The 24,154-nt window shown below is 40.2% G+C and overlaps 1 protein-coding gene across 1 annotated transcript in view; it reads left to right on the forward strand.

Annotated features, from left to right (window-relative positions):
* The window catches only part of LOC111543621 (transmembrane protein 132B), a 334,879-nt gene that overhangs the window by 265,886 nt on the left and 44,839 nt on the right, over positions 1-24,154 (forward strand). The window contains exon 5 of the mRNA XM_023213666.2: positions 788-931. Within this exon, the coding sequence (XP_023069434.1) occupies positions 788-931 (144 nt within the window). The remainder of the gene's footprint in view (positions 1-787; positions 932-24,154) is intronic.

A 24,154-nucleotide genomic window follows, 5' to 3' on the forward strand; every position in this document is an offset into this window, starting at 1 on the left:
GTTGTAAAGAGAATGGACACAGGGAAACCAGTTGGGGAGGGCATTGCGGGTGTCCAGTTGAGAGAAGATGGCTTGAGTAGGGAAGTTGGCAGTGGGGGTGGCAAATATTTGACAGACTGAGATAAATCATGAACATATATTAGAACCTATAGAACTCTGAGGAGATCAATCAACAGAGGAAGTGAGAAATGCACATGTCAGCATTTTAAAATACCTGGGTTTGGAGGGAGATCTCTGGGGGTTCTGGAGGTGTCGGGGAGGTGGGTGTTGGTGGTCAGCTTGGGTGTGCGGAGGTTTGTAATGTTTGACTCGTTCTCTTCTGTTGTTTCTGCTGTTGTCTTTCCCAATTTAAAATCACAATGAAGTCTATGTTCATTATGTTAATAGGCCCAGAAAATAGGTAGTCGCTTCCCAAATGATCCTTGAGCCAAGATTTGAAAAGTACTGAAAGGAACTGGTGTGCCATGTGTGAGTCTGTGGGGCGGCGGGTGGCGGGGTGCAGTGAGGCAGAGGGAGCGGAGGTCAGGGAGGGGAGAATGACCCTGCACCTGGGGACTGAGAAGACCTTCCCACCGACCGTCAGGTTTGATCATCTCCGTCTGGGATGGAACGCCGTCCGGTTGTTTGGAACCTTCCATTTTGTGTGTGCTTCGCAGCTTCATCCCTTCGGACAACTGTCTAAATTGCAGAAGGAGAACGAAGGCGTCGGGAGCTTGGTGGACCCCCCTGGCCCCCTGGCCCCCGTGGTGCGCGCTTGCTGACCTGAGCCCTCTCCTCTCCTGTTTAGGACACCGAGGTTTTGAACACCGCCATTCTCACCGGGAGGCCTGTTTCGGTTCCTGTCAAAGTCGTGGGGGTCCAGGAGGATGGTTCTGTGGTCGATGTGTCTGAGTCTGTAGAATGCAAGTCTGCCGATGAAGACGTCATTAAGGTAAGGGGGAATTTATCTACAGTTCTCCTAAGTACTCGCCCAGAGCTTTTTGTCGCCCCTTCTTTCGTCTCCAAGGCCTTGTTCTGACTGAGCGTCCCAGGCTCTGAAGGGCTGGAGGCCAGAATGACCTCAGGAAGGAGGAAACAGCTGACGGCAGAGACTCCCTGGAATCAGCAGGCGCTGCAGCAGGCGATGTTGCTTCCCTCTCCCTGGAAGGGGGAATCCCTGACCCTTCCCATCAGAAAGAATTTGTTCTCCTTCTCCCCTTTCTTGTCTCCCCTATTCTTCCCTCTATCTTTCCTCATAAGACAACATTTTCCCAACTTTAGCAATCCAAATACCACCTTCTCTGTTTTTTTTTTTTTTTTTTTTTTTTTTTTGCCAACTCACAGTGCCTAATAATACTATTTATTCAATATATTTTCTTTAAATGCTTTGCTTCTTTGGGGTGGTCAGTTAGCTCAGTGGGTTAGAGTGTGGTGCTAATAAACGCATGACCTTTTTAAACTTAAAAACTAATTTAGCTTCATTATAAGACAAGAAAATCCATAAACTTGGTGTATTAAATTTTTTGTTAATATGCCTTAAAATAAATAACTATGAAAATAAAAATAAGTTCACCCATGTGCCACCGAACTTAATTTGAATATAGCCAGTGGGATACAGTTTGGGAAATCTGGCTATGGGACATTTCTGCTAGATTCTTCACTCAAATTAGCTCTGCTTCTGACTCCAGATTCTGCGAGGAACCAGACAATATTTTTTTCGTGCTCTTTGAAGGGGTCTTTTTGAACCACCAAATTTAGTGTTTCTGCCTATTTTTTCTTAGCACATTGGTCGCCATTGCTTTTGCAGCAGAGACCTCAGCGAGAAAGGATTTGAGTTTTTTAGAATGATTGATCCTTCCTCCTTTATTTGTTAAGAGAGCCCCTAAGTCCAATCTATTCAGCTATTTTAGAAAAATACAATAACTCAGAGTTCTGCCCTTCCTCACATTCTACCAGCTCCTGTTTAGAGGTTACGTGAAACTTGGTCTCGGTATTGAGAACTTCATGGTAGACAGGAAAACCTTTAGCGGTTTCCCTATGGTGGAAAAGGTCTGGGAGGGGTTGATTTCTTCTTGTTGTGACCTACAGGATACTGTGTCTTAAGCCAGCGACAGTTTCAGAAAAAAAAAGACTGATGTAATCGTGAGGTCTAATTAACAAAGAAATTAATTCTTAGGAAGCTCAAGTTTGGCACAGAGTCTTTCCTGGACTTGGAATGCTCACTGTCCTTAGAGATGGAAGGTGGACTAGCTTAAAACCTGCACACATAGCCCTGCCTGGGGTTCCTGGTGGTCCTTGTATTCTATAGGCAGGTTTGATTAAATCTATGGCCTTAAATATTCAGAGTTTAGAAAGATCTGAGCCAAGTCACAGGAGATTATCTGCACCAATGAAAAATATGGATGATGAACTGCTGTTGGTTGCTTTTGACAATGTGCAAGTTTTATACTATTTTTCCTATTCCCATGTCATTCTAGAAAGGAGACGCTGATAAGAGATGATGGTGTCTGTATGCTTATGTCATAATGGGCTCAAACAAATGATTCAATCTATAGTTTCCTAAGCCTTTTGCTCTGACCTAAGAGCCTGCTATGAAGCCCCATGGGGTGGAATCCTCCTTCTCTTGCCCTGAAGAGCTCTACTCTAGAGGGACAGGTCCAAGTTCAAGGATCCCATTATTGCCATATACTTGGTTTTCTCCACTCCACACAAATGTGCTAAGAGTATCCTCTGCTCATCCTCATAGACGTCGTTTTGGAAGATGATACTTTTTTGCTCAACTTTCACCTATGTAGCCTCAGGAGGATGGGGATTCATCTAACAAATTATTGCCCAGTCTTCAGAGGAACAAAGTGAAAGCTGCAGATCACAAGCTCAGGGCTGTATTCACATTTTTTTAGGGGATTCCAGGACTGTTGCAAATTTGGAGGCTTTTGTCAATTGAGGGGATTGAATTAAATGGCTGTGATGCATGTACTGTGGCTTCAGTGTCACTGTTTGTAGTAAATTTTACTGTAACTCCAAGTTGAATGGAGTTGTCCACAAAGCTATGACCTTGACATCATCCCAGGGACATCCTCAAATGCATGGGACATTCATTAGCACCCTTTGGAGAGATCCTCTCAGTCTGTGGAGTTGTCACACAGTCTTCCTTCAGAGTACAGAAAACATTGAATGATTTTTAGGGAGAATATTGCAGGGCTCACCAAAGATCTTTGTGCCTTGGAACCATGAGTTAGGTAAGGGAAAAATGTGAATTTAGAAAGATGTAAATTATGGTAATATCCAAACAAACGAACTTATTTGGCCTATGATTTTATGACTTTTGGGGGACAGTATCAGAGGACATACATAATTTTGAAACCTTGGCCTAATCTGGCAAGATTAAAAGAGATAAATGTAAAATTTCAAGTTGACAACTATAGTAGTCTCTCCTTATCTGTGGTTTCACTTTCTGTGGTTTCATTTAACTGTGGTCAACCACGGTGCAAAAATGTTAAATGAAAAATTTCAGAAGGAAGCAATTCATGTTTTAAATTGTGAACTGTTCTGAGTATTGTGAAGAAATCTTGAGTCTTCCTGCTCTATCCCACCTGGGATGTAACTCATGTCTTTGTCTGGCATATCCATGCTGTAGACACCACCCACCTCTGAGTCATTTAGTAGCTGCCTGGGTGATCAAATAGACTGTCACTGTATCACAGTGCTTGTGTTCAAGTCGCCCTTATGTTATTTACAAATGACCCCAAAGTACAAGAGTAGTGATGCTGGCAATTTGGATAGGCCAACAAGAAGTCATACAGTGCTTCTTTTAAGTGAAAAGGTGAGAGTTCTTGACTTAAGAAGGAAAGGAAAAAATCATATGCTGAAGTTACTAAGATCTACCTTCTATCCATGAAATCGTGATGAAGGAAGAAACATTCATGGTAGTTTTGCTGCCGCATCTCAAACTGCAAAAGTAAAGGCCACAGTGTGTGATAAATTCTTCATTAAGATGTGAAAAGACGTTAAATTTGGGTGGAAGACATGGACAGATGTCTTCTGTCCTGATGTTGTTCTGATTCTATCTGTGGTTTCAGGCATCCACTGGGGGTCTTAGAATATATTACCCATGGATGGGAGGAGACTGGGAGACTGCTGTACTTTTAGGTTTAAAAAAAAAAAAAAAACAAGTACAAGATCACGTGTGTGTGTGTGCGCACGAGTGCATACATGCAAGAAGCCTTGGTGTTTTTATCAGTGTTGGGATCCAGTGAGTCAGCTGTTTGATGAGGCTGCTACAGATTGATTTTCATTAGCATGAATGGGCGTGTGACTCAGAGCAGAGGTCACAGGCAGGCAGTCTGCAGACCAGATCTGACCCAGAAGTGTGTGGGGGGTGTGGAGAGGGTCTGCGTAGTTTAAAAATTTTTACTTAATTTGTTGCCCCCACATAAAAGTTGGCAAGTTCACACAGAAATCTGGATTTACAGCTTCTTATAAAAAATCACAGAACCAGGTGGTCCTGGGTCCCCATGATTTCCTGTGAACCTCTTCTGGAGTTGAAGAGAGGATGCTCCTTTGCGTAACACCTGTGCCCTCCAGCTCACCGTGGTCTCCACGACTCCTTTTTGTCCTTCACGTGGAGGCTAAAGAACATTTGTCATTTCTTGTCACACTTGTGCTCCTAGTTTTTGATAGTGAATTTCATAGGAAGGTGAGATATTTTTTGTACCCCAGTCTCTAAAAACAAATAAGCAACAAATGATGGACTTCACTGTCTCACTCTGATGGAGAATTCTGTATCTTTCTAGGCCATAAGAAGAACAATAAAAAATCAGGTTGTGCTCTGCCAAAAAGTGTCCAGGAGGCTGAGGACTCTTGAAATCGAATCACAGGAGAAATGATTGAAGGAAGTGTGAGTGTTAAGCCTATTGATGAGAAGAAAAGGCTCAGGGGTGAGGTGGAGAGGGAGACATGACAACTTTTTGTAAGTCTTTCAAGGGCCATCATGTGGAAGATGCAGTAGCTTTGTGCTTTTTATATTCCAAGAGTGGAAGTTGAAAGGCACCATTTTTAGCTCCATATAAAGAAAAAGACTGCAGAGGTAGTGAGTTCTTCGGTTGAGCTTCCAGATGTGTGATGTTGGTAAAGATCCTGACTCCACCTTCCTTACTGTTTGACCTTAGGCAAATTACTTACCATCTCTGAGCCTAGTTTCCTTATCTATAAAATGGGGATGATAATGATACAGTGGAAACGTACTTTTCTAGAGATTTGTTCTAAAGTCATGGCATATGGCAGAACTGACAATAATCAAACTAATCCCTAATCCTTGAAAATCCCCAGTCTCACTGGGTTGTCCAGGCTGGAGTGCAGTGGTGTGATCTCGGCTCACTGCAGCCTTGACCTCCCAGGCTCAAGTGATCCTCCCACCTCAGCCTCCCAAGGAGCTGCAACTACAGGCTCCCACCACCACGCCAGGCTAATTTTTGTATTTTTTTTTATAGAGACAGGGTTTTGCCGTGTTGCCCAGGCTGGTCTCCAACTACTGGACTCAAGTGATCCACCTGCCTCAGCCTCCCGAAGTGCTGAGATTACAGGCATGAGCCACCACACCCCACTACACCTGGGTTTTTAGAAGTGCAAAAAACAGTTGATTTTTTTAAAATGTTTTCCTGGCATATGAGCTGAGGGCACATTTTCAGGAGCAGTCAAGGGCAAGGTTTTAAAGGGAGTTTTGAGGGAAGTCTAGGTAAGTAACATTTGGGCACATTTGAAGATAAATTTCACACTCATTCTATTCTTTTATGTCTTCTGGTGGAAATCTTGTCAGATGGTAATCTTAAGTTATTCTGTGCACTTGTAATTGAATTGCTAAATCTATGTGTGATAAAAAGCCCAATGTGGAGTTTAGAGGATGATTAAATAAGAATGTATATCTAGAAAAAGTCACGTAGTACTTGACCTGTAATATATCAATACATATTATATCTATACCCATGCACCTGCATATTTATATACATATGCACATGTGGATATAAGTATGCAGGTGAATGGGTATAGATATAATATATATTGATATATTGAAATATCCAAAATATTGTTTGGCTATTTGTCTCTAAGCTATGTTTAGATATTTGGGCCTCTGTATTATTTTGTTCTCACATTGCTATAAAGAAATACCTGAGACTGGGTAATTTATAAAGAAAAGAGGTTTAATTGGCTCATGGTTTCACAGGCTATACAGGAAGCATGGTTCTGATCTGCTCAGCTTCTGGGAAGGCCTTAGGAAACTTACAGCCATAGCAGAAGATGAAGGAGGAGTAGACACATCTTACATGGCAGGAGCAGGAGCAAGCAGGACAGAGGAAGGTGCCACACACTTTTAAATGACCAGATCTCATGAGAACTCACTCACCATCTAGCGTGAGGACAGTACCAAGTGGGATGGTGCTGAATCATTCATGAGAAATCTGTCCCCATGATCCAATCACCTTCTACCAGGCCCCACCTCCAACATTAGGGATTACAGTTCAACATGAGATTTGGTAGGGACACAGATCCAAACCATATCAGCCTCCAAATTTCGTGTTGAGATGTAATCCCCAGTGGTGGAGGTGGGGCCTGGTGGGAGGTGTTTGGGTCGTAGGTGCGGATCCCTCAGGAGTGGCTTAGTACCGTTCCCTTGGTGATGAGTGAGTTCACATGAGACCTGGTTGTTTAAAAGCGTGTGGTACCTCCTCATTCCCTCTCTGACCATGTGAGCCATCTGCCCCCCCTTTGCCTTCTGCCATGACTGTAAGCTTCCTGAGGTCCTCACTAGAAGCAGACGTGGGTACCGTGAGCCAGTTAAACCACTTTTCTGTCTAAATTACCCAGCCTCAGGGATTTCTTTATAGCAGTGCAAGAATGGCCTGACACAACATCCACATTCATATCCATGAATGTTAACTGCTACTTGAGTGTAAGGTCCACAATAACTATGACTATGTCTGTTTTACTAACTATTCTATTCCCAATCCTAAGCAAAGTATCTGGAACACAGTAAATATTTGTGGAATATATGAATGAATGAATGCTAGAGCTTCCCAGAGATGGAACAAGATACTATGCACAAATGGCTGTTACGTCGTTATTGGAACATTGCCAGTGAATTTTCTGTTACTGAAAATCTTCAAAGAGGTAGAAGGTTCCCTGTAGTCAAAGAGATTTGGCATCAGGTAAAGACTTGGGCCCGATTCTATAATCCGAATTGTTTTCTGTTCTCATGGAACTTCACAAATATTTCCTAATCATCCACTTGTAGAGGGCAGTATATAAACAGCTTTGGGAGATATAAAGGTGGAATGCATATGATTTCTGTCCGTAGGAGCTTACTACAGCTAATGAGTATTAATAGGTAACATTTATTGAGCATTTATTAAGTACCAGGTATCATAATAAGAGCATTAGAAGTGTTGACCCATTTTATCTTCACAACAAGCTTTTAAGACAGGTAATACTACCATTCAAAGTTTATACATGAGGAAATGGCACCTAGAAGGTGCTCTAGCTCAAGTTCTAGTGGATATAGGGGTCAGAGTTCCCACCTAGGAGGTCAGCCCCAGATCCTATGACCTCAACCTCTGTACATCTAAAATTGTCATTCTTGAAGGTTATGTAGGACATTGTGTGTATGCACACACGTGCGTGTGTGTGTGTGTGTGTGTTGGGGTGGGGAGTGGCGCGCTGGTGTTTCTATGAGCTAGTAGCCAAATATCGTTCGTATGATTTTCCCATCAGGGAATCAATTGATAGTGAACTTTTTTTGAATTTGTAAAAGATGTATTTTCATTTTTTAATCCATATCACCTGGAACAACATGTATCTTACAGTTCTGGAGGTCAGAAGTGTAAAATAGGTCAGTAGGGCTGCATTCCTTCTGGAAGCTCTAGGGGAGAATCTGTTTCTTTGCCTTTTCCAGCTTCGAAAGGCCATATGTATTTCTTGGCTGTGAAGCTGTGAACCCTTCCTCAGTTTTCAAAGCCAGCAGGGTAGCATCTCCAGCTCTCTCTCTCTCTTCCCCACGTGGCTAATTCCATCATCACATCTCCTTCTCTGACTCTGACCCTGCTGCCTCCCTCTTACAAGGACCCTTGTGATTACTTTGGGATCCTTGATTACCTCTTACAAGATAACCCATATCAAGACCCTTAACTTAATGATATCTGTGATGTCCTCCTGACACAGGTATTATTTCCTAGAACCACAAACTTGATGCCTTAAACCAATAGAAATTTGTCCTCCCACAGTTCTGGAGGTCAGAAATCTGAAATCAAGGTGTCAGCAGGACTCCAGTCCCTCCAAAGGCTCTAGAGGAGAATTGTTCCTTGCCTCTTCCAGCTTCTGGTAGCCCTGGGTGTTCCTTGACTTGTGGCAGCATCACTGTAATCTCTGCCTCTGTGGTTGCATGGTCTCACCCCTGTGTCTCTGTATGACTCTCTTTTCTTATAAGGGTACCTGTCATTGGATTTAGGGGCCATCCTAATTCAGGATGGTCTCTTCTTGAGATCATTGAAATTGCATCTGCAAATACCCTTTTTCTAAATAAGATCACATTCACAGGTGCTGGGGGTTTGGACTTGGCCATATCTTTTTTGGGGGGCTACAGTTCAACCCACCCTACTGTGCATGGTAGATATTCTCAGGTTCTGGGGTTTAGGAAACAGACATCTTCTAGAGGGAGGTGACTTTATGCTGCCTGCCACAGTGTGCATTCTTTTCTTGCTGAGTCTTTTTTAAGGTCTTTGGAACCACAGAAGCCAGTTTTCTGGTTTTCAGAACCACAGAAGCCAGTCATGTATCTTCAGTGGGGGATGAACTCTTTCATGCTTGCAGATAAATAAGTATAAGCTCACATGCATCTTGAAGATGATGCTTCCCAACTTATGGCTGCAATAATTAAGTTTCCGGCCTTCTAGTATCGCTGGACTTGAAATAATGAGATATTAAATGGCTAATAAAAGGATATTAATATTTTAAAGCCTTCCCTGTCCCAGGGAAGGACTTTGTTTCCAAACTTGGTCTGTGATGGGTAAGGTAAGGCAGTAGATGTCAGAAAAAAAAATATAAAGTTTTTGCTGTTTGCTAAGCAGTGTGTGGGGAGCTGGTCACTAGATAAAGCCTGATGGAAAACATCAGCATCTTCCAGAGAGTGGCTGCATTTCTTGGGGTAATGTGCAGCAACTCCAAAACTCTGTATGATCAAAGTTTCCTTAAGTGGTTGTGTTTACAGAGAGGGTAAGATGAAATGTGGATGTGTGCTGAATGTGGTCCTTAGAGAGGCGCACCTGAACTGATGTCGCTGAGCAACATACATTACTATTCAGGTAGAGGAAACTGAACAAGCATGGTAGGTAGTGGGATCTACGGCAGGAACAAGTGGAATTTCTGCGTTGGTGAGTATTGTTTTTGTTTTTGTTGTAGCAAGTAACAGAAACCCAAATCCAGATGCCTAAGACTAATCTGAATTTTACTTAGAGGAACATATAGAAAAATTCGAAAGCAATTTAAGGCTATTTCTTTCCCCTTTAGCAACACTTGACAAAAATTCATGTGAAAACACCATTATTCTATTTCTAGGCATGAATTTCCTTTCCTTTGCCCATCACTGGAGCTGTGTAGCTAAGAATAAGTTGTCAGGCAGTTTGGATGTTATTGCCTAATTTTGTCCTTCTTTATGCTGGTAATTTGGACTTTTATTGTTTTGTTCTAATTGGAGATGTGTCATATATTTCCTGTTGGCCAGGGATAGATATTGCTGCATTCTCAACCTTTTGTTCCTGTCAGCCTCATTATGATTGCAGTATTAATTAGATCATTTGTTCATTTCTGTCTTTGGCATCTCTAATTAAGAACCAACACTCTGGAATTGTTTCTGCATAATGCAGGGAAATCTTGGAATGAGCCAGTGTAAACCTGCAAGCCTCCCAGTTCCACCTGCCCAGTAAACATGGCCATGTGCTTCCTTCTCTTCTCTTCTAGAAGCCTTTCATCTAGTCTTCTCCATCCAGGTCCTGCTTAGGTCTGAGGTTAGGGTATTACTAGATAATTGACCTGTGAAAGTGTCTGGGATATCAGGCCTGATCCGGTATGGCCCTAGGGTCTTCTATCTCCCAGAGACATGCTTATTTTGTGTTAAGTAGGAGGGAAGTGGACTCTCATTCATGTTTGGGTACTTGGTTCACAATTTAAACTCCTGCCGTGCAGCTTTGATGGTTGAAAAAATATGTCACCTTATATTCAAGTTCAAAGTTCATTTCACAAGTGTGAAATTATCACCAAAATCAAAATAGTGAACATATCCGTAACTTCCGAACTTTCTTCATGTCCCTTTATGATCTCCTCTCTTCTGCCCCTCTCCACTTGTTCTCAGATAACCATTCATTTTCTTTTTCTCACTGAAGATTTTCATTTTATAAAGTCTTATGCAAATGGAATCATAATATATGCTCCCTGTCTTTCCTTATTTGCTCTGGCTTCTTCCACCCAGTTTAATTTGACATTCACCCATGTTATGTGTAACAATAATTCATTCATTTTTATTACTGAGTAGTATTCCACTATTTGAATATATCACTAATTATCAATCTATTGATGGACATCTGGGTTGTTTCTAATTTGGGGATCTTACAACTGATGCTGCTATAAACATTGATGCCAGCCTTTATCTGAATATAGTGTTCACTTCTCAGGAGCAGAAAGGTTGTATACTGGTAAGGGTATTTTTAACTTTTTAAGAAGCTGCCAAACTGTTTTCTAAAGTGGTTACACCATTTTACTTTCCCACTATCAGGATTTGAGAGTCCTATTACCTCCACATATTGGCCAACACTTAGTATGATTAGTCTTTTTAATATTAGCCTTCCTATTAGGTTTATAGAAGTTTGTAATTTTGGTTTTAATTTGCATTTCCTTAGTGATTAATGATATTGAGCATCTTTTCAGTGTGCCATTTTGCCATCTACTGATTTTGGTGAAGTTGCTGTTTAAATCTTTTAAATTTTAAAAGATTTACATTTTAAAAGGTTTTTAAAAGATTTACATTTTAAAAGGTTATTTTAAAAACATTATTGAGTCTTGAGAGTTGTTTTTATATTCTGGATACAAGTATGTTATCCAATATGCGATTTGAAAATATGTTATATTTGAAAATATGTTATTCCAGATTGTGGTTTGTCTTTTCATGCCCTAATAGGGTCTTTAGAGGAGCAGAAGTTTTTCATTTTGATGAGGTTGAATTTATCAATTTTTTTCAACCTCATTGGCTCCCACCCTGCCTGTTGAGCTCAATGTTCTCAGGAAATGTCAGCTAGAAGAATGAATGGATGCCATTCCCATGGACAAACAAAAGGCATGACGATAACTCAGTGTAGCTCAGCCTTTCCTTAGAGTCAACCTCTTCCTACTCAGTTCTCTCCCACGTGCATGTATTGAGCAAGTGCTATTGAGAGGCAGTTTTGATGTCATGGAAGATGTGTTATATTGTGCTGGTTTATTGCCCTGTTGAGCTGTCTTTGCCCTTAGCTGGCAGCTTCGTGAAGGGGGAAGGACCTATTGATCTTCCTCATTAGTTCTTTCCATCACTAGCACTGCACCTGGCATGAGTAGGTGCTCTATGAATAGAATTGAATGCAGGCTAATGGTGGAGCATATTGGTGCCAGCAATTGATGTCGCTGCTCGTGGACAGTGGGGGCTTCAGAGTCCAGTGGATGTGCGATTTAAACCTACCTCAGCCATCACTCTCCAGGGAATTTGGGGAAATTTTCTTTTCAAAATGAACCTCAGAGACAGACTTTGTATGTGATAATAATAACTAGCATTTATTGAGCATTTGCTATGTGCTCAGCACCTAAGCTCGTCACATTTATCAATTCATATATTAGGTTGGTGCAAAAGTAACTGCAGTTTCTGCTATCAAAAGAAAAAAAAGGGCACAAATCGCAATTACTTTTGCACCAACCAATGATACTCAAAATAGTCCTGTGAGGCCTGATTATGAGGATCCATATTGTACAGACAAGATACCTGATGCACAGGGAAATTAATCACTGTCACCTAAATGGAGATCGCCTAGCTGGTTAGTGCCAGGGCTGGGATTTGAACCTGGGTAGCTCTTACAAAAGAGTCCAGCAGGCTCTAGACCACTGCATTAAAGAGAGTGAAATTTCACATTGAACTCAGCCCCATTGGAGCAATTTCATGCTTATTTCCCGGGGCGGCTTTTTTTTTTTTTTTTTTAATTCCTACTCTTGGACTGTCCACAAACTGATTTTAAACATTACCCTGAGTGGTTAAGATTACTTTTCACAGACAAAAACATGTCCTCTTTCTCTTAAATATTTCAAATGTCCACAGAGAAACTCACTCATGTCAGGAACTAATGAGCATAAAAAGAATGAAACAGGAGGTAGAACTCCTTTTTCCAGCCAAGAATTACTTGTACTAACAGAGGTGTGATGGGCATAGCTAAGAGACTCTTAGAGTCTCCCATGTTCTCCCCAGATACTCAGGGGGTTTAGAATGAGCAGTTTATTAGTGTTTTATTGATTTGTATCACTAAACGGATATGGACTTTCAGAAAGTCACACTGCCTTTTGCAGCTGGTGGTAATAAAGATTCTGTCTCAGCTGAAAACAATGGGATGAGCCTTCTCAGGGGTAGACTAAGTGGATTACACAGCCTCCTATTAAACGAATGTGTGCTTCTCCTTTCCATTCCATTGTCAAGAGGGGTGGGCTTCCAGAAGTGAAAGGTCATTTCTACTTATATACCCAATTTATTCCTTCTATTCTGACTACATTTTCTAAACTGTTCCTTATTTGCCATCCAGACATTCAACATTTAACTTGAAATGCTAAGAGAAAAATCTTAGCTCTAAAATCACTTTGTCTGATTTTCTATTCCTCCTTGCAATGTTGGATCAGCCTTAAAGGGCCCCTCGTCAAAATGTTTCCTGTGTTTATTACCACTTCTAAAGTCCAGTTTAGCAAGCCTTTTTTAAAGAGTAAAGGCCTCAGCCCCAAGTGATTGCTGTGATAAAAATCATCTTTTGATGCCCTGAACTACTGAACATTTTCTGTCCTCAAGAATATCAACTGTGTCACTCTCCAGACTATATGTTCCTGAGAACAGAGAGAGCAATAAGTATTTCAAGCAATTTTTTGACATCCTTTGTGTCTAACAAATGACAAACATTTGAGTTACAGTCTGATTTCTTTTCATAAAAGCACAGTTGTAGGCAGAGCCCTAGATGGCTATGTGCTGAGACATCTGTGTCTGAAGGCCACATGTAGGCACAGTGAGTTCCCATGTGCTTTCATTGAAAGTGTCCCTAGGTGACAAAATAACACTGAAGACCCTGCAGGAGTTGCCAACTCTGATACTAGAGCATGCACCATGGCTCTGGCTGGGAGAGATGGGACTTTGGCCAGGCACATGGAGTGAAAGAATTTTGGTTTCATAAATAAGTCACGTATAATAAGACAGCATATTTACAATTCCTGGTAGAGTTTCTGGCACAGAATATGCAATCGATAATGCTTAATATTCATTGTTACAATTATTACTTGGTCTTAAAGTATCTTCTAATTGTTTTCATGTTAAATAGATTGTGTTCCCAACAGAAAAGTTGATAAAAAAAAACCCACTGGCTGGGTGTCCTAAGGCTGGGTTTCAGCTCCTGCCTTGCCATTTTCGTGCTGTGTTACGTAGCTGAGTACTTAATGTGCCTGCTTTCTGGTTGCTCATCTCTTGGATAGGTGTGGAGGCACTTGGCCTGCCTCCCTCAAAAAGACACTTGTAATTTCTAACTCTCTTAGAACTGCACGGAGAATTCCTCCTCAAACCTATCAGTGCATGTTGTGTAACAATAAATCAGCATGAGCAAGCAGGCACTGTATCTATCTTTGTATATTACAGCACTGGGCTCATTGTATGTATTCAAAAATACTAAATTCATGAGTATTGTTTTCATTTTTAAAGAAATCACTCAATGAGAGCTCTCAAAGTTTTATAGGTTGTTCTTTCTTTTCAGCAACTTCATAAGAGATAGAGATGGAGAATTCAGATTTGTCCAGTGCCTGCCGGGTGCCTGTCATTCCCCTCCAGTGTCCTTTGCACTGGCTATTTCAAGTAGAGGTCACAGTGACCTCTTCAGATATCAGGAATATTTTCTCCATTGCTAAGGCTTGGAGAATTAGGTGTCCAAGGTCATGCAGGTATGAATCAAGGAACGTGGAGCTTGAGTCCAGGTTCACCTCATTCCACAATCTGTATTTTACTGTGTGCTGCCACCATAAATGTGATCTGTAGAATTTAGTAAAGACTTAATGAATCCTAAGGATTCTGAATTGGGAATGGGAATGTTTATGGTGTGTAGGATGTGGGAGGATTACAGAGATTAAGGCTGAACGTGAATTATACAAGTAAAGCTAGAGAACTGCTATGATGAAGGAAGCTGTGGTTGATTAGAGCCCTAGAAGGAAACTCTGGCCCTCTAGAAATGGCGATAGCACTGCATAAAGAAACTGAAATCATTGCCTCGACACAGCAATCACACGCCATTATTTTAATGAAGATGAAGTGAACACACAGAACAATACAGATGGGATACATTGAGGAAAGGAAGTCTTTCACTGCTAATAAAGATTTCTCTTCAGACTGAATCTGTAAGAGGTGACACATGTTCATTGAAAATGGAATGTGGAATCACTGAAAACAACCTGCCCCAATCCGCAAAAGTTCAGGGACCACGGCCTGTGAGACAATCGAGACAGCAACAAAGTCATGATACTATCACTGAGGAAGGGTCTTTAAATGTAAATCAATAGACCATCTACACCTTGCCTAAAACATGAATTCTTTACAGAGTCATCTCAGTAAGTTGGGGCTAATAGCCCCAAGCATGCCAAGAGTTATTCAAAGATGGGACTGGGACATCTAGAAAGATACAAACAAATCAATATAGAAAAGGTGCCAACGAAAATCAATGGGCAAATGAAAATGAGTTCTTTCAGATGAAAACTTTCCCTTAGTAGGATGGATGTTTTGTGGGGTTGACATGCAAACCTTACATGATGATTGCCGCATGCAAAGGGGCTGAGCATTGCACCTCAGAGTCTGAGGTAAAGATGTGTTAATCATGACTGCTGGTTATGAGTGCTGAGGTTGAACTGCCTGAAATTCCCCAAATAGAGGGGGTGTGCTGGTTCTTAGAAGCAACTTGGGGGAAGACTGGGGTCTTGACGATGGCAGGAACCAGAAAATGGATCTATGCCAGGATGCTTTGTGTTTCTTGTTTCCATGAATCAATTTCCTTCTTTCAGACCAGCTTATCCTTAAAGCAGTGATCACAGTCATAATCAGCTTCAAGTCACATCTGTACATCCTTGTAGTGAAGAGCAACATAGTTTGACTGTATCCCCACCCAAATCTCATCTTGAATTATAGCTCCCATAATCCTCATGTGTCGTAGGAGGGACCTAGTGAGAGTTAACTGAATCAGGGGTGTGGGTTTTCCCCATGCTCTTCTGATGATACTGAATAAGTCTCACGAGATCTGATTGTTTTATAAAGAGCAGTTCCCCTGCACACTTCTCTTGCTTGCTGCCGTGTAAAAGATGTGCCTTTGCTCCTTCTTCGCCTTCTGCCATGATTGTGGGGCCTCCCCAGCCATGTGGAACTGTGAGTCCATTAAACCTCTTTTGCTTTATAAATTACCCAGTCTCAGGTATGTCTTTGTTAGCAGTGTGAGAATGGATTAATACAGGGAGGAAAAAATCTTTCCAACCATCTTTGTTGAAAAACTTTTGGGGAAGGGCCCTAGCCAGCTTAACATAAATCTGACTCCTATGCTCCCTGTGTGGCCTATGGTGAGAATTGAGGGTGGGGATTGGTTGGTGAGTGGTGTGGGATGTGCAAGAGCTGAATGATCATGCTTGGGTCTCATGCTCATTCTGTGGGCAGGATGCAGGACAAAATAAAGAAGTAGTAGAAATTGCTTGGGAAATCAGTGAAGCAAGATCCCTTCTGCAGGAGTTTTTGTTTTAGATGTTAAAGGTTCAAATGTGTTCTCAAACTTAATCATTGAGTCTGGGAAATCTGGAGAAAGAGGCATTGTCTGAGTTACCTGGACCTTTTTTTTCAGAATTCAACTGTGGAAGGGAAGTAAGCTTAGCACTGGGAATGACTGTACTCTATTTGGTGAGCTGGGGAGAACTTACTGTTGGTCTTGATGATTACATAGCAGTTCACCAGGTAGTCGATTAAAAGAAATGTCCTCTTGGTAGAAGTCAACAAAAGCACAGCTCTCTGGCAGAGGTGCATAGGTAATAAGGGATGAGTTAGGAGGCGACAGTGGATAGACAGGTGGGGGCTAGATTTTGATGGCTGTTTCAGCCAAGGTAAGGAGTTTGGGTTTTATCCTATCATCATTGGAGGATTTTATTTTATAGAGTGAGAATTTTAGAAAATTAACTGAAAATAAATATGATTTTAGCAACAGTATGAGGGATGAATTGGAGGGAGGAAAGAGCCTTTGAAGAATTCTCTTCTGCCTCTCCAAGACACAAAAAACATTAGACTAGTTAAGGGAGCCCAATAAGAAATATGAGATAATATAGTTGAAAAGACTCAGCAGAAATAGAACCATGTCATCATCCATCACAAGTCCACTCTTGCCTTCACCTCTGGCCAGTCCCTGCTTTGACTCTCTCCATTCCACTTTTCCATATCTTTTGTACCACCTGCCACTGGCTGACATTACTATACTGTGTTTATTTATTGACTTGTTTACATGTTGATCTGTTTGCTTGTCAACTTGTTATTTGTTCATCTGTGTCTCACAGTAGAAAGTGAGACCCATGAGAGTAGAGTCCATTGTTTACATCTGCATCCACAGCATCTAATACTGGGCATATTAACTGAGTAAACGAATAAATGTGAATCTTTTTGCCTATTGATCGATTTGTTCAATTTTTCAAGGCAGCATTTAATGAATGTCCACTTTGTTCAATGTAATAAATCGAGCTTTCATATTTGGTGTTTGGGCATTTTCTGTCCCATGTTCCACATTATTATGTGAAATGACATCGTGTCTACATTGACGAGCAACAAAATAAAGGGATGGAGGAAAATTTACCAAGCAAATGTAAAGAAAAAAAAAAAAAAAAAAGCAGGGGTTGCAATCCTAGTCTCTAACAAAACAGACTTGAAATGAACAAAGATAAAAAAAAGACAAAGAAGGGCATTACATCATGGTAAAGGGATCAATTCAACAAGAAGAACTAACTGTCCTAAATATATATGCATCCAATACAGGAGCACTCAGATTCATAAAACAAGTTCTTAAAACCTACAAAGAGATTTAGACTCCCACACAATAATAGTGGGAGACTTTAACACCCCACTGTCAATAATAGACAGATCAATGAGACAGAAAATTAACAAGGATATGCAGGACTTGAACTCAGCTCTGAATCAAGTGGAGCTAATAGACATCTACAGAACTCCCCACCCCAAATCAATAGAATATACATTCTCCTCAGTGCCACATAGCACTTATTATAAAATCAACCACATACCAATGATTTTCTTCACAGAATTGGAAAAAACTGCTTTAAAGTTCATATGGAACCAAAAAAGAGCCTGCATTGCCAAGACAATCCTAAGTCAAAAGAACAAAGCTGGAGGCATCACACTACCTGACTTTAAACTATACTACAAGGCTACAGTAACCAAAACAGCATGGTACTGGTACCAAAACAGAGATATAGACAATGGAACAGAACAGAGACCTCAGAAATAATACCACACATCTACAGCCATCTGATCTTTGACAAACCTGACAAAAACAAGAAATGGGGAAAGGATTTCCTATTTAATAAATGGTGCTGGGAAAATTGGCTAGCCATAAGCAGAAGGCTGAAACTGGATCCTTTCCTTACTCCTTATATGAAAATTAATTCAAGATGGATTAGAGACTTAAGTGTTAGACCTAATACCATAAAAACCCTAGAAGAAAACCTAGGTAATACCATTCAGGACATAGGCATGGGTAAGGACTTCATGTCTAAAACACCAAAAGCAACGGCAACAAAAGCCAAAATTGACAAATGGGATCTAATTAAAGAGCTTCTGCACAGCAAAAGAAACTACCATCAGAGTGAACAGGCAACCTACACAATGGGAGAAAATTTTTGCAATCTACTCATCTGACAAAGGGCTAATATCCAGAACCTACAAAGAACTCCAACAAATTTACGAGAAAAAAACAAACAACCCCATCAAAAAGTGTGCAAAGGATATGAACAGACATTTCTCAAAAGAAGACATTCATATGGCCAACAGACACATGAAAAGATGCTCGTCATCACTGGCCATCAGAGAAATGCAAATCAAAACCACAATGAGATACCATCTCACACCAGTTAGAATGGCAATCATTAAAAAGTCAGGAAACAACAGGTTCTGGAGAGGATGTGGAGAAATAGGGACACTTTTACACTGTTGGTGGGATTGTAAACTAGTTCAACCATTGTGGAAAACAGTGTGGTGATTCCTCAAGGATCTAGAACTAGAAATACCATATGACCCAGCCATCCCATTACTGGGTATATACCCAAAGGATTATAAATCATGCTGCTATAAAGACACATGCACACGTATGTTTATTGCGGCACTATTCACAATAGCAAAGACTTGGAATCAACCCAAATGTCCATCAGTGACAGACTGGATTAAGAAAATGTGGCACATACACACCATGGAATACTATGCAGCCATAAAAAAGCATGAGTTCATGTCCGTTATAGAGACATGGGTGCAGCTGGAAACCATCATTCTCAGCAAACTTTCGCAAGAACAGAAAACCAAACACCACATGTTCTTACTCATAGGTGGGAATTGAACAATGAGATCACTTGGACATGGGAAGGGGAACATCACACACCGGGGCCTATTATGGGTAGGGGGTAGGGGGGAGGGATTGCATTGGGAGTTATAACTGATGTAAATCACGAGTTGATGGGTGCTGACGGGTTGATGGGTGCAGCACACCAACATGGCACATGTATACATATCTAACAAACCTGCACGTTATGCACATGTACCCTAGAACTTAAAGTATAATAAAAAATAAAATAAAATAAAACCAACCACATAATTGGAAGTAAAACACTCCTCAGCAAATTCTAATGAACTGAAATCCTAACAGTCTCTCAGACCTCAGTGCAATCAAATTAGAACTCAGGATTAAGAAACTCAAAACCACACACAACCACATGGAAATTGAACAACCTGCCCCTGAATGACTCCTGGGAAATAATGAAATAAAGGTAGAAATCAAGAAGTTATTTGAAACCAGTTAGAACAAAGAGACAACGTACCAGAATCTCTGGGACACAGCTAAAGGAGTGTTAAGAGGAAAATTTATAGTGCTAAATGCCCACATCAGAAAGCTAGATAGATCTCAAATCAACCCCCTAACATCACACTTAAAAGAGCTAGAGAAGTAAGAGCAAACAAATCCAATAGCTAGCAGAAGACAAGAAATAACTAAGATCAGAGCAGAACTGAAGGAGAGACATGAAAAACCCTTCAAAAAAATTAATGAATCAAGGAGCTGGTTTTTTGAAAAAATTAAATTAGACCACTAGCTAGACTAATAAAGAAGAAAAGAGAGAAGAATCAAACAGACACAATAAAAAATGATAAAGGGGATATCACCACTGACCCCACAGAAATACAAATTACCATCAGAGAATACTATAAACACCTCTATGCAAATAAACTAGAAAATCTGGAAGAAAGGGATAAATTCCTGGACACATACACCCTCCCAAGACTAAACCAGAAAGAAGTCAAATCTCTGAATAGAGCAATAACAAGTTCTGAAATTGAGGCAGTAATTAATAGTCTGTCAACCAATAAAAGCCCAGGACCAGACAGATTCACAGCTGAATTCTACCGGAGATACAAAGAGGAGCTGGTCCCATTCCTTCTGAAACTATTCCAAACAATTGAAAAGGAGGGACTCTTCCCTAACTCATTTAATGAGGCCAGGATCGTCCTGATACCCAAACCTGGCAGAGACACAACAATAAAAGAAAATTTCGGGCCAATATCCCTGATGAACATCGATGCAAAAATCCTCAATAAAATACTGGCAAACCGAATCTAGCAGCACATCAAAAAGCTTATCCACTGTGATCAAGTCAGCTTCATCCTTGGGATGCAAGGCTGGTTCAACATATGCAAATCAATAAACATAATCCATTGCATAAACAGAACCAATGACAAAAACTACATGATCATCTCAATAGATGCAGAAAAGGCCTTTGATAAAACTCAACACTTCTTCATGTTAAAAACTCTCAATAAATTAGATATTGATGAAACATATCTCAAAATAGTGAGAGCTACTTATGATAAACCCACAGCCAGTATTATACTGAATGGGCAAAAACTGGAAGCATTCCCTTGGAAAACCAGCTCAAGACGAGGATGCCCTCTCTCACCACTCCTATTTGACATAGTGTTGGAATTTCTGGCCAGGGCAACCAGGCAAAAGAAAGAAATAAAGTGTATTCAAATAGGAAGAGAGGAAGTCAAATTGTCTCTGTTTGTGGACGACATGATTCTATATTTTTAGAAAACCCCAGCGTCTCAGCCCAAGAATTCCTTAAGCTGATAAGCAACTGCAGCAAAGTCTCCGGATACAAAATCAATATGCAAAAATCACAGACATTCCTATACACCAACAATAGACAAACAGAGAGCCAAATCATGAATAAACTCCCATTCACAGTTGCTACCAAGAGACTAAAATACATAGGAATACATCTTAAAAAGGGATGTGAAGGACCTCTTCAAGGAGAACTACAAACCACTGCTCAAGGAAACAAAGGGAAAAACATTCCATCCTCATGAATAGAGAGAATCAATATCGTGAAAATGGCCATACTACCCAACATAATTTATAAATTTAATTCTATTCACATCAAACTACCATTGACATTCTTCACGGAATTAGCAAAAACTACTTTAAATTTCACATGTAACCAAAAAGTCCATATAGCCAAGAAAATCTTAAGCAAAAAGAACAAAACTGGAGGCATCATGCTACCTCACTTCAAACTATACTACAAGGCTACAGTAACTGAAACAGCATGGTACTGGTACCAAAACAGACATATAGACCAATGGAGTAGAATAGAGACCTCAGAAATAACACCACATCTACAACCATCTAAATCTTTGACAAACCTGATGAAAGCAATGTGGAAAGGATTCCCTATTTAATAAATGGTGCTGTGAAAACTGGCTAGCCATATGCAGAAAACTAAAACTGGATCCCTTCCTTACACCTTATACAAAAACTAACTCAAGATGGATTAAAGACTTACATGAAAAACCCCAAACCATAAAAATCCTACAAGAAACCTAGGCAATAACATTCAGGACATAGGCATGGGCAAAGAATTCATGATGAAAATGCCAAAAGCAATTGCAACAAAAACAAAAATTGACAAATGGGATCTAAATGAACTAAGAGCTTCTTCACAGCAAAATAAACCATCATCAGAGTGAACAGGCAACCTATACAATGGGAGAAAATTTTTGCAATCTACCCATCTGACAAAGGTCTAATATCCAGATTCTACAAGGAACTTAATCAAATTTACAAGAAAAAAAAACAACCCCATCAAAAAGTGGGCAAAGGATATGAACAGACACTTCTCAAAAGAGGACATTTATGTAACCAACAAATATATGAAGAAAAGCTCAACATCACTGATCATTAGAGAAATGCAAATCAAAACCACAATGAGATACCATCTCATGCTAGTCAGAATGGCAGTTATTAAAAAGTCAAGAAACAATGGACATTGGTGAGGCTGTGGAGAATTAAGAACAATTTTACACTGTTGGTGGGAATGTAAATTAGTTCAGTCATTATGGAAGACAGTGTTGTGATTCCTCAAGGATCTAGAACCAGAAATACCATTTGACCCAGCAATCCCATTACTGGGTATATACCCAAAGGAATGTAAATCATTCTACTATAAAGACACATGCACACATATGTTTATTGCAGCACTATTACAATAGCAAAGAGATGGAACCAATCAAAATGCCCATCAGTGATAGACTGGATAAAGAAAATGTGGCACATATACACCATGGAATACTATGCAGCCATAAAAGGGAATGAGATTGTGTCATTTTCAGGGACATGGATGAAGCTGGAAGCCATCATCTTCAGTAAACAAACACAGGAACAGAAAACCAAACACCACATGTTTTCACTCATAAGTGGAAGCTGAACAATGAGAACACATGGATACAGGGAGGGGAATAACACACACCAACGCCAGTTGAGGGGTTGTAGGGGAGGGGAGGGAGAGCATTAGAACAAATAGCTAATGCATGCAAGGCTTAAAACCTAGCTGACAGGTTGATGGGTGCAGCAAACCACAATGGCACACATATACCTATGTAACAAACCACGTTCTGCACTTGTATCCCGGAACTTAAAGTAAAAAAAAAAAAAAAAAAAATTTGATGAGCAAATGTCTGAACAAGTGCCCACAAGATGCAATATGAATCATGCCTGGAGCTTCTGGGATGTGGTGGTTTACCCAAGAGGAGCGTCTTCCCCTGTGGAGTATTTTTTCCTTTTTGCAGGCAACCAAAGGAAGGAACACTTTCTGACATCTTTGTTTGTGAATAGGGAAGATAACTCTGGAATGTAGTGCCTGGCACTTTGTGATGGACGATTTGCTTTCAAAATCATGGCTGATTAAGTTCTCATAGGCATGTAGCCAGGTTCCATGAGGGAGATTCTATGACAGACAACCAGAGAATTTCAAGCCATCTGACCCCCTTCAGTGCACAAGGAAAGAAAGTTTGTGTATAAATTGTTTGGGGGTGACAGAAGAGGTGGTGGTTATTAAAGAGTGGAAGTTTGGACTAAGAAAAACAAAATGAAAAACTGTTGCTTGGATGATTCTTGGCCCATATGAATGTGAATATGGCATCAATCTTCACTAATGAGAAAGCAGCCACTTTGAAAATCATGTTCACTTAATTATATCAACACGGCAGACACCTTCTGGGCGGTCTTCCCAGGTTGAGATAATTATCTTTCTTTTATCCCTTTTTTTCCTGATAATTGCTTCCTCTCATCTCTGCTCACACATGTGAGTGGGTGGTTAGCAGTCATCTTTATGTCAGGTCACGTTCCCTTGATACTGATTGGACAGTTAACCAACTGAGCTGGACCAATCAGATTCTATGATTTGAAATAAATTAGTGTTGGTGGCAACAGTAACAAGTCTCTGTATTGTGTCTGCCATGTGCATGGAAGAGCAGAATTAATCATTCCACAGAGTGAGAAAAGGAAAGCAAAGAGCTCCATTTATTTGTCTATTCTGGACATTTCATATAAATGGAATCATACAGTATTTTGGTCTTTTAAGTCTGACATTTCACATAGCATAATATTTTCAAGGTTCATTTACACAGTAGCAAGTATCAGTTCATTCCTTTTTATAACCCAATAATATTTCATTTGAAATTTTACTCATCCACCAATAGGTGGACATTTGGGTTGATGTCACTTTTTGAGTTTTATGAATAAAGTCACTGTGGACATCTGTAAACATGTTTTTGTGTGGGCATATGCTTTCATTTCTTTTGAGCATATACTTAGGAGTGGAATTTCTGGGTCATTTGGTAAATCCAATATTTTACATTTTGAAAAACTGTTGAACTCTTTTCCACAGTGGTTGCACCATTTTCCATAGCAATCAGCAATGAATGAAGGTTCCAGTTTCTTTATATCCTCTCCAAAATGTATTATCTTTTTAATTATAGCCATTCCAGTGTGTGTCAAGGGGCATCAAATTGTAATTTAGACTTCTTTTTCTCTGATGGCTAATGATATTAAGCATTTTTGGATTGTTATGAACAATACAACTTGGAGAAATATATATTGAGATCCTTGCCCATTTAAAAATTGAGTTATCTTTTGATTTCTCAGTTTTGAGGTCTCTTTATATATTCTAGATATAAATCTTTATCAGGTATAGGATCAGTAAATATTTTCTCACATCCTGTGGGTTGTCCTTTCATTTTCCTGATGGTATTCCT

The sequence above is a fragment of the Piliocolobus tephrosceles genome, chromosome 10 (assembly GCF_002776525.5).
Source record: "Piliocolobus tephrosceles isolate RC106 chromosome 10, ASM277652v3, whole genome shotgun sequence".
NCBI classification, from domain to species: Eukaryota; Metazoa; Chordata; class Mammalia; order Primates; family Cercopithecidae; genus Piliocolobus; species Piliocolobus tephrosceles.